The 17,550-nt window shown below is 36.5% G+C and overlaps 1 protein-coding gene across 4 annotated transcripts in view; it reads left to right on the top strand.

Annotated features, from left to right (window-relative positions):
- The window catches only part of AHCTF1 (AT-hook containing transcription factor 1), a 67,591-nt gene that overhangs the window by 8,180 nt on the left and 41,861 nt on the right, over positions 1-17,550 (top strand). For all 4 annotated transcript variants that reach the window (XM_028531096.2, XM_036016102.1, XM_028531097.2 and 1 more), the window contains exons 2-8: positions 1,890-2,017; positions 3,782-4,035; positions 7,142-7,322; positions 11,367-11,574; positions 13,055-13,171; positions 15,293-15,377; positions 16,472-16,622. In XM_028531096.2, coding sequence (XP_028386897.1) covers positions 1,890-2,017; positions 3,782-4,035; positions 7,142-7,322; positions 11,367-11,574; positions 13,055-13,171; positions 15,293-15,377; positions 16,472-16,622 — 1,124 coding nt within the window. The remainder of the gene's footprint in view (positions 1-1,889; positions 2,018-3,781; positions 4,036-7,141; positions 7,323-11,366; positions 11,575-13,054; positions 13,172-15,292; positions 15,378-16,471; positions 16,623-17,550) is intronic.

The raw sequence follows: 17,550 nt of genomic DNA, 5'->3' as shown, positions 1-17,550 counted from the left end.
ATATTAAAGGAGGGTGTGGGTAACGTGTGTAACTTCTCCCTCCACCAGTATGTAATTTCCTTGCTGGAAATGAAAAGCAAATTGTACCAATAATGTTAATTGGATAGTCCATACTTCCTCTCTGATTTGAAATATCTAAACAGGCTTTTTATTATCTACTGAATGTTGGTGGTTCTGTGTCTAGATTATCTGTTTCATTCATCTGTTTGTCCATTAACTAGCGTATATCAAACTGTTTTTTAGCTTGTTCTTTACTATTAGTGTTACACTGGTGGCGGGCGAGGGGATTCTGAATAAACATGGTAGGTCTTTTCCCTCTATTGTCTATTAATTGTTGAGCGGGCACAAAGGAATATTTTTAAGTTATAAAGAACCACGATGCAGTGAATACCTATGTACTCACCACCAAGTTTTGGAAAAAGAACTTGACCATTACCTTGGAGTCTCATGTATATTTCTTCCTATTCTAATCTGTTTTTTCTCCTTTCAGAAGTAACTACTGTGGGTTTTGTGTTCATTATTTTCTTGTTTCATTTGTAGTTTTGCTACATATGTTCTTTTTGTTAGGCAATGTTTTGTTTAGATTTATGGTCTTTGTAGCTTAATAAATTATAATCATTCTAAATGTATTTTCTGCTTTTGTTGTTTGATGTTATATTCTGGTATTTGTTCATATTGTTGCATGTAGCTGCAACATTCTCATTGCTCCTTGGAGTTTCTCCCATTAAGTTAAACTTATTTAATTTCTTGCTCTAGAAGTTCTATTTTTTTTTCAAATCCACTTGACCATTTTTATTTTAATTTTTAAAGGTTCTGCCTCACAAGCTTAATCTTTAGGCATATTAAACATACCATTTTCTGATTATTTCAGTATCTGAAGTCTTTGACAGACTAATTTATAATTTAACTAGCTGTTGATCATGATATCCTAAGTCTATTTTGTTATTTTGACTGTAGGTTTGTTTTCATTGGATCTTCATCTGAATATTTTCAGATAACATAGCTTGAATTCTGGCCACTAATATGTGTGAAGAGGGGAGTTTTATTTTTCCGAGTAGAGACTTACAGCCAAGGTCAAATTAGGTGGCTTTATTCTTCTGTCCTGCACTATGGGTGCTCCCTCTCACCTTTATGCTGACGATGGCGCCTTATGGAGTTTAATGTAGTGTGGTGGGGCGGGGAACCTCCTCTTACTTGCATTGGCTCTGTTAGCCATAAGCGTTGTCTTCTTCCTCTGTGGACTTCAGAGTGCTGAAAACAAGGTCAGGGTCACCTGGGTTGGATTTGGTAGCTCATCCTCAAGGCTCAAGCCAGCTTGCTAGTCTTCCTGCTGTCTCTTCACTTGTGGCTTTGCTAACTCATTAACCATTGAAAAAAAAATACTTTGATATTGTAACCATCTTTTTTGCTTGTTTACAATGGGAGTCATTCAAGGAATCTAGTCTTCTATATATTGGAAATGAAGGATAATTAAAATTTTTTTCTATCTATTTAAAGACACAGTAAACTCAGTACCTGAGGTTACTGTGGGTTTGGACATTTTTTCATGGACTTCTCCCCTTCTACCTTAGTAGTAATTTTTCTCAAATATATATTAATATTTTTGGCGTGTGACATGTTCTTTCAGAGTGAGTCATGCAATAAGATTAATTCTAGGTAATCATGTATATATCCTTAGAACAACTGGTTTAATGAATCTTTACTCTCCTGGGCTGTTTGGGAAATAATTTTCTTAGGAGAGAATACCTCAAACCCAGAAGCACATAATACGTATTTCATAATCAGATTTTAGTTTTAATTTTTTAAGTTTTTGTGTGTTTTTTTTTCTTTTTATTCTGGCTGGAGATAGTAGAGATATATCATAATAATATCTTTTAAAAAAATTCCAGTGGAAGTATGCAAGACTTAGCAGCACAAGTGACTAGTGATCTTCTGCAGTTCCCAGAAGTGACCATTGAAGCCCTGGGAGAGGATGAAATAACATTAGAGTCTGTACTTCGTGGGAAGTTTGCTGCAGGTAAGTGATGCTGCTGAAAATGTACTGATTTGGTTGATTTGTAAGATACTGATAAACATCTATTGAGATTTCTTTACGGTGAACGAGAAGCAGAATCTATTTAGAGTGGTCTTACGTAAACATACTAACATCTACGACTACAGGTGTAATAGCATACACACTCGAGAACACGTTTTCAGTCGCTCTCTGGGGGGTATAGTTTATTTTCTTGTTAAAAGTATCATATTTTATATCTTTTAGTACTGAGTGTCTACATTTGGAAAGTAGAAATAACATACAGCTGGCTTTTCTTTATAATTAGTACCTTTTATTGCTGAGTTTGATGTAGAACCTAAACAGTCTTATGAGTAGATAATTTCTGATTTTTAGGGCCCTGCAAAAGACAAAATATGTAGAAAATATTTCTGTAATTCCATTAATCTGAACAAGATCTCAGTATATGTTTTGGATTATATAATACAGCAGAAACCGTACCAAAGAAGCCATTAAATTACAGATTTCATTTTAGTGAAAGCTATTGCAGCAGACTTTGCTGAAAGTGAATATCACAGCCATCCTTCCTAGCAGGCAGACAAGCAAAGCATATTTATTGGTCACTTAGCTATTTACAGTGCTATTCTCTTGAATATTACAAGTAGGAACAGTATTAAATACATGCTAGGCACTGTGACGACTTTTTATTAAGGTGAAGTATTAGACTTTTCCACGACAAAGTCACTGTTCTATGCAGTTCAGAATCAAATAGGTGAAGCAACTTGATCTTAGTTGTGCAGGTGGCAAAACTGAGCTTTGAACCCATGCCTTCTGTGTCACCACTGTGCCATGCTATTTCACTAGGCCCTGTAGCCTACCCTCTGCCATAATCTAGTATATCCAGCTGTCTGTTTACCTAGATGCATGAGAGACATTGCAGATTTAGTAGTGAAAATTACCGCTATCCATCTAGCAGCCCAAGGGGAAATTCAGAGTCTGTTCCTGATTCTCCTGTTTCACCCAGGGAGCCATATCGTATTCATCAGCAAGCAGATCCTTTTAGTTCTGCCTCTTAACATGAACCTTCAGTCCGTCAATTTTTCCCTCTTAATGGCAACCAATCAAGCATAAGTATCACCTCCCTGCTTTTCTGTGCTTCCCCCTTGTGGTTCATTCTCTACTTAGCAGCTGGAGGAACATTTAAAAGCGTAAATCAAATTGTCAGTGTCCTGCTTAATACTCTGTAGTTACTTTACATTGCATGCAGATTAAAATCCAAACACAACAAGTAAGGGGCCAAGAAGGGCTTGTAATATTTCCTATTATGTTAGTTATGTCTCAGTTGGAATTTGAACTCTTCTGGATTAAAGTCATGTGTTAACATTTTACGACACGTATTTTAACTCTTAAGGTATAATGTAGTTAAAATTTGAGCTTTGGAATTAGACAGACTTGGGGTCCCACTTCTGGCTGTGGTTGGTATTATAGCTGTGCAGCTTTGGGCAAATTATTTAACTATATGAATGTTTACTTGCCTTATCTCTGTATTAAGGTATGTATTAAGAGTAAATGAAATAATGGTTCCTTTATTGAATGGTTAATTTTGTGATAGTAGTTCAATTTATTTGACTAAATTGAGGACCATTCTTTTATAAGTGTTTAGATTTCAATTTGGAGATATCATATAAAGTTTTGTATAATGAGCTATCTATTATACATGCAAAAGCTTATAATTGTGTTGTGTACATACAATATTAAAATAAGCAACATATTTGCTTGCTTTTCTTCTAGGGAAAAATGGACTTGCTTACTTGAGTTGTGGTCCACAACTCGAGGTAGTAAATTCTCTGACGGGAGAGCGGCTGTCTGCCTATAGGTTCAGTGGTGTGAATGATGAGCCGCCTATAATCCTAGCTGTGAAAGAGTTCTCTTGGCAGAAGAGAACCGGATTGTTAATTGGATTGGAAGATGCAGAAGGAAGTGTCCTCTGTCTGTATGACCTCGGTATATCAAGAGTGGTTAAAGCAGTTGTTCTTCCTGGAAGGGTAGGTACTGTTTAAGATGTGTGGACATTCTGTTTCCAAAACTGAACCCCTACTGGTTGCACAGGCAGTTCCACTTTGAACATTCATTGAGCTGTATATGCACTTCTGATTGGTTCACTTTTATGGAAGTGTTATTTTTCATTTAAAAATTCAAAATAAAAAATTTTATTAAAATACTTATAAAATATTTATTACTGTGGGCATTTTTTGTGTGTGACTACAGCTGACCCTTGAACAATGCAGGGGTTAGAGGCCCTGATTCCCCTACCCCCTCACACCCCCCGGCACTGAAAATCTGCTTATAACTTTTGACTTCCCCAAAACTTAATAGCCTATTGTTGACTAAAAGTCTCACTGATACAATTAACACATACTTGGTATGTTACATGTGTTATAGACTATATTCTTACAATGAAATAAGTAAGCTAGAGGGAAAAAATCCTAAAGAAGAGAAGTGGACCCATGTGTGGAGTTCAAACCCATGTTGTTTAAGGGGTAACTGTAAAGCCTTGGAGCGATATGGAAAACATGTCTTTGTTGTTAAGATTTGAGTGATATATTTAAGTGGTGGTTTCACTCATAATTAATTACCATTTATTAATTCTAGTATCTGTATGTCCTCCATATGCCAGGCGTCTTCCCCACTAGTAATTGTACAAGTACTTTGAATTTGATTTGTCTTCGGTAGGTTTGCAGCTGCTCTTCCATACATGGTGAGAACATGCATACACTCAAAATGCATACTCAACACCCCCACATATACAGTCATGGAAGAGTAGAATTCTTTCTGTACTTGGTGTGAGAAAAGTGTGTACTTTAGATATGCATACAAGTGTATGTATGGCCCTTGCCACTGTGGCTCAGTTGGCTGGAGCATCATCCTGTACACCAAAAGTTGGGGGTTCAATTTCTGATTGGGGTGCATACTGAGGTTGCGAGTTCAGTTCCCAATCATGGTGTGTATGGGAGGCAACCAATGGATGTTTCTCTCCCTCTCTCTAAAATCAATAAGCATTGTAAATTTTTCTAAGAAATATGTATGTATATGTAATGTATACAGTCATAGAGTTTTTAAAGTTAAGAGGGAGGTTAATGACAAAATATATTTTTACAGTGAGGAAGACTGTGGGCTAATGTGGAAATCTGAAGTAATTTATAGCTGAGTATCTCATATGTACTTGCCAGTGGTGGTGATTCTAAGGCAGAATTAATCTAGTAATACATATATTGAGTGCTCACTATAAAAAGCTATGTGCTAGATTTTGAAGTTAAGTAGATGAATTGAACTTGGTTCCTGTTGTCAGAAAGCTTGTGGTCCAGTAGGAGAAAACCGACAAGAAGATAACAGCATAAATATAAGTACTTTCACAGATTCTTCCATTTAGATAGAACATGGAGAACTCCTAAATAATTTCTACTCAAAAAGACTGGACATTTCAGGCAAAAGGACCAGAATGTAAAAAGTCACAGTGTGTGCAGCATTTGGAAAACTAGGCTTACTGAGAATTGCTCGGGGAGAGGGAAGTAAGAAGTAGGAGCCAGAAATGCTGAAGATTGAGATTGTGAATAGCTTTGTTTGCAGTTAGGGGCTTCCTCCTAAAGTCTGTGGTGAAATCATTTTAAATTGAAAGCAGAACTCAACTGTAAAAAGCTCCTTGTATTGGGCTAGTTCAGGTAAATGATGATGAACTGAACCAAAGAAATGACAGTAGAAACAGAGGGTGGGACAGCTTCAGTGTATACTCAGGAGATAACACAGACAGGACTTGATTATTTGGACTAGAGTGATAGAGAAGGGACTCACCTAAGTTTTCGTAGTTCATTTGGGTGGGTGGCTGGTGTCACTTGGAAAAGAGAATGTAGGAGAACTGAAAGATATGAAAAATAGTGATAGGTAACATCCAAGGAAGTTCAACTAACTGACTTTTGGGAGTAGGGCACAATATCACCTCTTAAATTTGTGTGCTTTTAACTGTCTTATTTTAAAATAAAATACAATAGGATTGTCGTTTAGTTTATATAGTATTTGTATGTGGAATGTAAGCTGTGACAGATTTCCTTACCCTTCAGTGAGGAAATCAAAGAAAATATGCTTTAGTATTTAGAGACATTATTATCATAATTTAGAAAAGGAATACAGTCCATGAAATTACATCTTTCAGAATTAGAAACAGTATGGAATGTTTTATTTACTAATGAAACATAGAGCCAGGCTCTCGTTTATAGTAAAAAAAAATTACAGCCTGAAATAAACTCTAATTTTATATTAATGTATGTAACATTGATAACAAATGTACTCTTTGTAGGACATTTATCAGTATTATAGTAGAAATCACCAAAAAATTATCACATAACATATCTAATTAATATTTGTGAATTAAGAGGAAACAAGGAAAACTAAGTATAAAATAAAATATGGACTGTTAGGCATAGACACTCACGAGATGAAGGGGGAAATGTAACTCCATAATGCAGCTACAGTATGATTTTCTTTCATTGCAGTCCTTGTTAAATGTCAGTAATTCAGTCATTCTTAATGCTTTGTGTGAAGTCCATTACATGTTAGCCCTTTTAAAGAACAGTATACCTCTAATGGCTTTAAGGCCATAAACAAGACTTTTTTTAAGAGTAAACAGTCCATTTCTCTGAAATGATTTATTTTTACTCTCCCTTAAGAGTAGAGGCTGTATAATCCTAGAGTAGGCAGTTAAGAGCTTTAAAGTGAGAAAAACCTGGGTTTGAATTTTACTTTTAATGAATGTGTGACTTGAATAACTCAGATAATTTTCCTAAGCCTCTGGGTGTTGCATCTTTAAACAGATGCAATTATAGTCCAATATCAAAGGGTTATGATGAATATTAAATAAACCAGTTAGCACAATTCCTGGCTTATATTAAATTCTCAGTAAACATCAATTATTTCAACTGCATGATTTTTAATATACTGAAGTAACAATATAATTCTTTTTATATTGGAAAAGTTCATTATGTTATTCAGATTCATAAGTATCAAATGGATACTAACGATTTTACATTAGAAAATGCTTGAAAATGTCTATTATACCTAATAACCTGCTTTAACATCATCATTTGTTCTACTTTCTAGGTAACAGCTGTTGAACCTATAATTAATCACGGAGGAGCCAGCGCAAGCACGCAGCATTTGCACCCGAGTTTGCGATGGCTTTTTGGTGTGGCAGCTGTGGTGACTAATGTCGGACAGATCCTTCTCATTGACCTGTGTCTCGATGACTTGTCGTGCAGTCAGAATGAAGTAGAGGCATCAGGTGATTAGTCTTTGCTTGACACCAGGAATCAACCACCTGAATATTCTGATAAGAGGGGTTGATTTTTAAAAAGGCAAAAATTTTTATATAGAAATTGCCTTAGGTACCTTTGTTTCTTTTATTGTTTGGACCTTTGTTTTAATGTTTTGGGCACTGGATACTTTTTACATCTTAAGTCTATTTTATTGATGAAGTATTCATATATCAATGTAGGTATTGAAAGAGATAGGGATATTGATTTATTTGTTTTCTGATATATATTTGCATAATATCCATTACTAAGTAAATGCCAAAAGAAGAGCTAAAGGTATAAAATCTTGAACCTTATCAAGATTTCATTATCAACTCTGACTGGTATGGCTCAATGGGAGGGAGAGGTTGCTTGTTCGCTTCCCAGTCAGGGCACATGCCTGGGTATTGGGCCAGGTCCCTGGTTGGGGGCCTGTGAGAGGCAACCAATAGATGTTTCTCTGCACATCAATGTTTCTTCCTCTTTCTCCCTACCTTCACCTCTCTCTAAAATAAACAAAAAACTGAAAAAAAAAGATTTTATTATCCATCTGTGTAGGCTGCAGCCTAGTGCTTTGGCATTCTGTTTATGCTCCTGTAGTAAGACAAGACAGATGGAGTAGTTTACTAGGAAATAACAGTGACTGAAAGTTTTCCTTCACAAAATAACACCCCAAACTAATGCTAATCAAATTTTTTAAAAAGTGAGAAGAGGCCATTTTTCCTATTTAATACTAATCCTTATATTAGCAAATTTACTCAAATGCTTTCAGTTTTTGTTTTTTTTGTTTAATTTATGGGCTCTTGACTGGTTTATGTAGGAGGAACTGTAAAGCTTTTTAAAAATGTTTATTTCAGGAAAGAACTGTTAGACCTTCAAGAAACTTTTTTTATGTTTAGAGTTGTTTTTAAAATAGATTTTATTTATTTATTTTTCTTTTAGAGAGGGGAAAGGAAGGAGAAAGAGAAGGAGAGAAACATCAATGTGTAGTTGCCTCTTATGTGCCACCACAGGGACCTGGCCCACAACCCAGGCATGTGCCCTGACTGGGAATCCAACAGGTGACCCTTTGGTTTGCAAGTCAGCACTCAGTCCACTGAGCTACAGCAGCCAGGGCTGGAGGACCTTTTTGATTTTTAAAGCAATCCTGTACTATTGAAGGTCTGTTCGTTTACAGATCAGCTTGGAAAAGATAAATCATCAATATTTTTTCTCAATTTATAATAAGCATAACTAATAAAAACTGTTAATATATAATAAAGCTGATTAAAACTGCAAGCTGTAAAAGTTTGACCAGAACTTGACTGAAGTAGTCATTTGAATTAAATTTAGATCTGCAAAATAAAACCTGAAAAATTTGACTTTGCAAAACTAATGGTCATATATGCACTTAAGAAAAAAAATTTATAATAATAAAAAAATACCTTAAAATTTTTATGTGTATGAAGACCTGGTTAATGAAATCCTGGGTAAAGTTTAAATGAAAAGAATTGATTAACGAAAATAACTAAAAATGAATTTGTAATCTATTAGAAATGGTTTAACTGTACTTTTATAGAAAATTGTTAAGGAATTAAATAGTCTTAAAGTTTTGTTCCCGAGTGTGTTTTGTGTATGATATCATCACAGGTGTAAGGTTAATTAAAATGCTTATATTCATAATTAAAACTTTTTAGATAAAAATAGTTAAAACATCTTCTATTTCAGAAGTCAACAATCAGTTGAAGTAGCACAAGGGTAATTTTATAATTAAACTCTGTATCGTGATCAGAGATACAGAACCATTATCTCAATTATGAAAATTAAGAAGGTATTGAATTTTTATAGCACACAAAAAATTGAGTTTTAGAGTTTGATGCAAATTTTTTTTGTATAAAAAATAACTGATGATTACAATTATTTAGACTTTATTGAAACACACATAACAAAGAGAATGAAGTTCCTTCCACACTGTAAAGACAGTTCTGCAATGTTTCCAAACCTAACGGTATTTTTTACGCATCCTGCCACATCGGTACATGTAGAGGCTACCTTATTTTCTTAAATAAGTTTACAGTATCTCACTGTATGAACTGTTTATTTTGGCAAAATTTAATCACTTGCTATTCTCCGAAAAAATGATGAGAAACAGAAGGGATCAGGAGGGTAGCTGTTCAAGAACAATGGGATAATGATTTCTGAACCCCTTCATGATAGCATTGAGGGAATCTACCCTTGCACAACAGTTACAGCGACATACAGGCCTGAACAGTTAGTTTTCCTAAAGATTGCTGATATCGTCAAGTAGATAAAAGAATGTAAGAATTCACACATACTCATCACCTAAATTCAAGTGAGTTTTAAAAATTTCTGTGTGTGTATGTTTCTTTTATTCCCCTTTCCTTCAGCATTAATTTAAAGCAAATAGATTATTTTACTATGTAATCATAATGTCATTACCACTCCTAACAACACTGATACTAATTCCTTGGTATAGTTCAGTGATTTTTAACTGGTATGCCATTAGAATGTTTAAAACATACAACACCTGATTGTTTAGTCAGGGACAGTGGCCTCTTCTCCCTCAGATGTTAAAACAGTGACGACAGCCAACAGGACAGGAGCCGTTTGGAGTGAATGAATCAGAATTATACCTATTTCTTTGTCCGATCAGGAAAAAAATATATATTTTGGTGTGCCACAGAATTTTAATTAGCTTATGTGTGCCATGAGATGAAAAAGGTTGAAATCTCTGGTACAATCTAACAATCAGATTTCTGTGATCATCTCTAAAGCATCTTTTTGCGTTTAGGTAGTTTGAACGAGGATCCAGACAAGGTCCACACATTACACTTGACATCTCCTATTTTCTTGAAGGCAGAGCAATCTTCTCTCTATCCTCTTCATTTTTAGCAACACTGACTTGCTGTAGAAGTCATCTGGAATTACACCCCACATTTTGGAATTATCTTTGTCGTCTTTGTGTCATTTACATTTTGTATCTGATTAGATTCATTCTTAACATTTGGTAAGGATACTTCAGAAGTACTGGGTATTTCTGAATTGTCATATTGTATCACATCAGGAGACACATGGTGTCTTGTTTCACATTCAGTGATCATGGGGTTCAGATGATGACAGTGTGATCCTTCCTCTTCCTATTTAAAATTTCCCGTCGACCTTTGTAACTACCGGAGGGAGGTGGTGCTACTGACATCTAGAAGGTGAAAGCCAGGGATGCTGCTTCACGTCCCACGGTGCACAAGGCAGCCTCCCTGCCCCGGACCCGTGAAGAACTGTCTGGCCCAAAGCGTCCTTAGGGCTGAGGTTGAAAAGCCTTGTTCTGAATTAATTGTTTTATTTATTGAGGTTGTTGCCTAAATCACTTCTTTCATTAGGTGATGATTTTAAACTTCTGTTAATCTAAAGAAGAATGTTCTCATGAACTAGGGCTGTTTGTTTAACCTGAAATACAGTTTTTACAGAAAATGCAGATAGATGCTTGCCGTTCATTAAAGTACCAATTTTCAGAGTAAGAAGCTGGTACCTGCTTATTTCCAGTGATTCAGGAAGGTCTTTTGTAGGTGAGGAGAGCGGAAGCTCCTGAAGTTTTACCTACTTAATGTGTTTCATTCATTTATTTCATTATTTTAAAATTATTTTTCAATTACATTCTGTATTATTTTGTATTAGTTTCAGGTCATTTATTGTTTTTTGATGCGTAAAATGTAGTCTTTCATGGAGTCTGACAAATTCCTCTTAGACTTTAATAGTTTCCTAGATTTCTGACACTAACCAGGCTGCCCTCATATGTTTTCTGCCCCATCCCTGAAACTAGACATTTCTCCAAGAGATATATTTGGGTTAAAATTACATAATTAAATGTATTTTGAAAATTAATGGCATTTCAGTAGATAACAAGTGGCTATTTTATAGTTCATCATATTTTATCACTAATCTTATTTTGATTTACCCCAGTGGTCTTTAGTTGCCACTGGAATAATGGGTGACTCATCTTTTACGTTGCTTATAGTTTATCTCACTTTTTTTTTAAGACCTGGAAGTTATAGCTGGCATCCCAGCTGAGGTGCCACACATCAGAGAAAGCGCGATAAAAGGAGGGCGCCACTTGTGCTTCCAGCTAGGAAGCCCGTCGGGAACGGCCGTGTCGACGCTCAGCTACCTGAGCAGGACAAACCAGCTGGCTGTCGGCTTTTCCGACGGCTACCTGGCACTCTGGAATATGAAAACCATGAAGAGAGAGTAAGCATACCCTTTTTCTATGATTAGATTTTTGGTGGTTTCTTTCTGAATGTAACGTGTACTCTATAAATATTTAAAAATTAGCTTAAGGAGAACAAGGTAGGATAGATTAATGATTGAATGAGTGAATAATTTTCATTGTATTAAATTATGACTTGATATAATAAAGGAATGGCTTTAGATTGATTCTCTTAGTGTATATTTAAAAGGTATGTCCGTTGTGGTGGTGTTCAGTTTGCTGGTGAAGCATGACTCTGAAGATGAACTCTGCATATTTTTGTATAGTGTGACTTCTTTCAGAAGTCCTTTTCTTCACCACCATATGTGTAAATACATGTAAAGTGGTAGTTCGCAGTTGACAGAAAAACAGAGGCTTTTTGAAAAATCAGTTATAAAATACTGCTTAAAAATTTTTATGCTGTGAAAAACTTACCCCAAATACAATTACACTGATACTTTTTATTAATATTTATGGTGTTAAAATTGCTGAGGAACTAACCCATTATTGAGGGAGGTAGCAAATAGGCATTAATAGGTTTTTAATCTAATCTCTACTAATAGTTAAGTAAATGCCCATTTGTATCTTAAGTTGTCCGCTTAATATTCATTTTTTCAAGGTATATTAGACTGCCATCTTGAGTAATTTATCTTGCAGATGAGTCAACAAAATAGTCACCCCTGGAACTTTCTGCTGCTAGTCCTTAGTCTTGCCAACAAATTGGTACCTACTTGCCAAATTGGAAGTAAAGAAAAGAAAGGTGGAAAATAAGAATATTCCCTTATCTCAAACAGGCTCATTTCTTACCTTTGGGTTCTTTGATAATATGAGAGTATTACAGCCCCTTAGGTAAACCCAGAGTCTTTGCACTTCCTCAGAGCCGGATTCCCCTGCACTGCACCGGTGAAGTGCCGGTGCTGTGTATCCTGTGGTGGCTCCCCGTGGGAAGTTCATCCCAGCTCTCTTTGCTGGTACCTTTGTACCAGCTCTGTCGTTGGCTTGCTCCTGAGAGAGTCCCTGGGGAATCTGGCTTCTGCAGTGTGTTCTGTAGCAGTATCAGTTCTTGGCTGATTATGCTTTTGAAGGTGTTTGTGGAACTCATCGGATTCTAACTCATTTTGTTGTAGTAATGAGACTGACTCTTAGACCCAACAGCTAAAATGAAGTGCTGGAGCGGCGTGTCACCCTTTCTGGGGTACCTCCCAGTGTGCAGCGGTGCGTAGCGGCATACCCTGGCACGTGCTGGAAGGGCTAGTTCACGCGGGCGTATGTGAACGCCTGTCATAATTTTAGTCCTTCCAGCTCTGCCTGGGGGATGGATGCCGTGCCCACTGTCTTGCCCTGTACCCTGTGTATTTTTAAAGCTAAGGTGGTCACGTAAACAGTAGTAGCTCTGGTGCAAAATCTTACATTGCAACACCTTTTTTTCACGTAGCTGTAATTTAAAAGCGTGAAGTGTACTAATTTTTGTGCCTTTTCTAGATACTACACACAGTTGGAAGGTGGAAGGGTTCCCATATATGCTGTTACTTTTCAAGAACCTGAGAATGACCCTCGTAACTGCTGTTACTTGTGGGCTGTTCAGTCTACACAAGATAGGTAAGTGTGATACCGGTGGTTTTAAAAAATACTTGTCAAAATGGAGCAGCGGATAGTTACTTTTGGAAATTTTGTACTTTGTGCTATGTTGTCTCTTTTTAGTGAAAGCAACATAATTCCGTGAATTAGTGAATGGTAGTTGAAATGATGTGAAAAGTTAAATGATTATTTCTGTGTGTTTGAGTAATGCGCAGACATCAGTGAGAAGAAATGGGGTTTGCTTGACTTCAGTGTTGTTTCCAGGAGGGAGCCCATTCAGATGAGCAGGCACCCTTGCTACCTTGGGCAGTTTTTATGGTGCTGTGTGTCCTCTTGTAAGAACTTTTTTTCTCTTTTACAGTCTCATTTCTTTTTTTCTGTTTGTTTTACATACCTCTCTCATTATTTATCCCTACTCTGTTTTCTAGTCCTTCTGCCTGCCTTTTGCAGTATATTTTTAGGATTCATTTGGTGTATTTTTCTCTGTCGTAAACTCTGGTTTTGTCTAACTACAACTAGAGACGAATCATTCTTTTCAATTTAATTTCTGATGGCTAAGTTTGTTCCAGTGCTAGATCAGTATAAGTATTGATTTTCTTTTATTTCTCCTAGCTGTTTAGTTCTTCTTTGATGATCAATGAAATTAAAATTTGTGGTATAAATGCCATGATCTTGACCACTCACTGCTTCCAGTACTTTCTCTTCCCAAGTCCCATTCTTAGATTTATGTACTTGAATTGGGGACAATACCGGTTGTCCCCCATCTGTGTTAGATGTCTCCGCTTCTGAGGTTTTGTCTTACCTTACACTGTAGTAAGTGAATGAATGAGGAAGTGACTTGCCACTTTTGAAATTTGTCAGTCCTGGAGAAAAGCTGAAAATAAGAGAGGCAGGTACCTCTCATTGGGCCAGACCCACGTTCCGTTCATCTGGGTGTGACGCAGACCAGCAGCACTGGGAAGTGGGCCTTGTGAGGGCTCCGTGTGGCAGGGGGTAGGGGCACCTTCCAACAACTGTTTGTATTCCACTTACTTTCAGTACTATTTCTTTTGATGATAGTTTCAGAAATGTATTCTTTGTGTGGATTTTTTTTTTACTTTTTCTAAATTCCCACACTAAAGTTGAGAGAGGTTTCCTCTTAAAATATAAGTGATGTTCACTCTGTTCTTACAACCACAGAACTATCTGCTTCTGATTTTTTTTCTAAAATCCTTGTGAATTATATGCATTTCCCTTAGTCCTTTCATTGTAAGCTCAAAGGACTCATAGTTTAAAATACAGGCAGAATAGTGTTTTCTGTTTTTTTAAAGTGATTCCTCTTATTTTCTTCATTATCCAAAATACATTGAATAATTAACAAATGGGAATAATTCTCTAATGATCTTTAAACTACTTTCTAGTACCCTAAATATTCTTTTACTAAGACAGGTTTAATTTACTTTGTAATTTAGATGATTTATTCCTAAATAATGGTTGTTCCATTCATCAGTATTATTGATGAGATTTTTTTAGAGGGGAATGATATTTTTGTGGACTTTTAGTGTACGATTAGGGCCCTTAAATTAGTAGGTCATGCACCTCTCTGAGAATCTGATGATCGCTTATATATGTTGGTATGTGTTTCTACATATGACTTAAAGCACGGTTCCTTACCTTTGGCCCACAGGTAGACACCTTAAGGAAGGTTTTCTGTAGTTGCCATTGTATAATTCTGTTTACATGCTATTGGTTAGAACTTGAGCCTGCTATACCTAGCTGCAAAGGCAGCTGGGTGATGTACTATATTTTAGGCGGCTGTATGCCTAACTAAAGCATACCTATTGAAGAAGGGGAGAAGGAATACTGGGCAAGCAGTTATGTAGTCTCTGCTATATAAGGTGTCACCTAAAGCATACAAACTCCATCAGCTTAACTTAATTAGAATCAAAAAATTAAAAGTCAGTATTTATTTCAAAGGACAGTGTTTTATGAGAACAACCAAATAAAACTGAATTCTTCACGGTGACCTCAGTTCTATCACATGCTCTCAATATTGTATGCAAACTAAGTTGATCTGGACAGTAAGGGATGCTTAATATAATTAATACGGTAGTATTTCTTAGGAGAAATACTACAGCAAAGGCTAATCTTTTTTTCCTTCAGTGAAGGGGATGTGCTGAGTTTTCATCTGCTTCAGCTGGCCTTTGGCGATAGAAAGTGTTTGGCATCAGGACAAATCTTATATGAGGTAAATGGTAACGGTAATACAGCTTCATATTACCATTTTAGTCATTGTTCACCTGTTTTAAGTCTTTAAGATATTAAAAAGTTACTCTTATATTCAAGTTAGTAAACTATTTGTAATATAATGGATACTATTATATAGGAATATATATTATATATAATATATATTCTATATATAATATATAATGGATACTAATATATAGGAATATATATATATAGGAATATATACTATATAGGTATTAGGTTAGTGATTCGGAGACCAGCTGTTTTACAAAGGTAGCACAATTAGCACTCCAGGTATCATTTGCTTCTCAAGTGAGTGAATTGGACAAAACTGAAGCTTATGGCCTAAATGGTACCCAGGAGAAATAGCCCCACTTTGTTGCTCTAATATATGAAGCAGTAGACCATGAGGTAACTTTGTGAACAGTTTTGTCACTGACAGTTAATTGTAAAAGGATGAATGCATCCAGCCTTTCACGTGACTGTTTTTCTGGCAGAATTCCTGAGGTAGCAGGGTGCTGCTAGTGGCCGCATTTGGTCAGCCCTCTCGTTTCATCCTCTAGAACAGGCTCTCTTCACCTAGTGCCTGAGGGCTTAGGAACAGGAATCTGTGAGTCCCTGAATTACGGGTGGCGTTTTTATGATTATGCACTTTGTGGGGGGGGAGTTTCATATCTTTTATCAGATTCTTAAAGGGATTGATGAGCAAAAAAAAAAACCCCAAACTACTAGCTATTCCAGAGCAAAAATTTCAGTGAAAACACAGGAGTAGGTTTGCTGGCCTCGAGTGTGTGTGTATCTGATTCCAGTGGCTAGTCCAGTTCACATGCCATCCAGAAGTGCGTGAAGCTTCCTGTGTTCAGTGACAGCTTTAGAAGATGGATTGGTATTTTTGAGAGACTAAAGCTAGCCTTTTATTTAATAAGTGGTTTATGCTATATAAAATTTTAGAGCCCTATAAATGATATGTTCTCTTTGGGGTTTAATTTGTTTTCTTTGTATTGTGTAAAAAATCTTTAAATTTAGAGAATAATTTTAGAATGACTTTTTGCCTAGAATTCCACTAGGGTAAAGATGTTTGTACATTTTTTTCAGGGGTTAGAGTACTGTGAAGAAAGGTACACACTGGACCTCACAGGTGGCATGCTTCCTTTGAGGGGACAGACCAGTAACACCAGACTGTTGGGATGCCAGAGTATCGAGAAATTTCGATCTCATGGTGATAGAGAGGAAGGGATGAGTGAAGGTAAGATTAGTTAAAAGTGCTCTTATATGTCATGTGAATGCTTGATTTAAGATTTATCTTGATTTAGCCCTGGTGGGTGTGGTTCAGTGGGTTGAGTACCGGCCTGCAGATCAAAATGGTCGCTGGTTTGATTCCCAGTCAGGCCACATACCTGGGTTGTGGGCCAGGTCCCCAGTTGGGGGTGTGCGAGAGACAACCGATTGATGTTTCCTTCCCTTCCCCTCTCTCAAATAAATAAAATCTTTGGAGTTCCAGTCAAGATGGAGGAGTAGGTAGGTATACTTCACCTCCTCACATAACCAAAAGAAGGAAACAACCAATTTAAAAACAAAAAACAAGCAGAACTGCCAGAAAATTGAACTGTATGGAAGTCTGACCACCAAGAAGTTAAGAAGAACCATGAGTAGCATACATGAGATGCTGGGGTTTGTTCTCCACATGGCTGTATGGAACTCATGAATTGAACACTGGAAGGAAATGAGGGGTTCTTGTATTTTAATCTGACACAAAACAAAAATGGTCTCTAGTTTTGACTACTGTGAATAATTCTGAATAGTCTGTGAATAATGTTTCCTTTTTTGAGACATGACAAACATGCCTTGGTTGTCTCTAATTTTTTAATGTATTTTTTAAAAGATTTTATTTATTTCTTTTTAGAGAGAGGGGAGGGAGGGAGGAAGTAAGGGAGAGAAACATCAGTGTGCGAGAGGAATATTGGTCAGTTGCCTCTTGCACACCCCCAACCAGGGACCTGGCCCACAACCCAGGTATGTGGCCTTGACCAGGAGTCAATTCTCAATGACCTTCCAATTTGCCAAATGACCCCCAGCCTACTGAGCCACTGCAGTCAGGGCTTCTCTGTTTTCTTTAGTCTGATTCCATCTTCCTGGTAAACATTCTGGCGTAGTAAAAATTGCATAGATTTTAG

Source organism: Phyllostomus discolor, chromosome 15 (assembly GCF_004126475.2).
Source record: "Phyllostomus discolor isolate MPI-MPIP mPhyDis1 chromosome 15, mPhyDis1.pri.v3, whole genome shotgun sequence".
NCBI lineage: Eukaryota > Metazoa > Chordata > Mammalia > Chiroptera > Phyllostomidae > Phyllostomus > Phyllostomus discolor.
The sequence above is the reverse complement of the archived record's forward strand: the minus strand, read 5'-3'. Positions and strand labels throughout refer to the sequence as shown.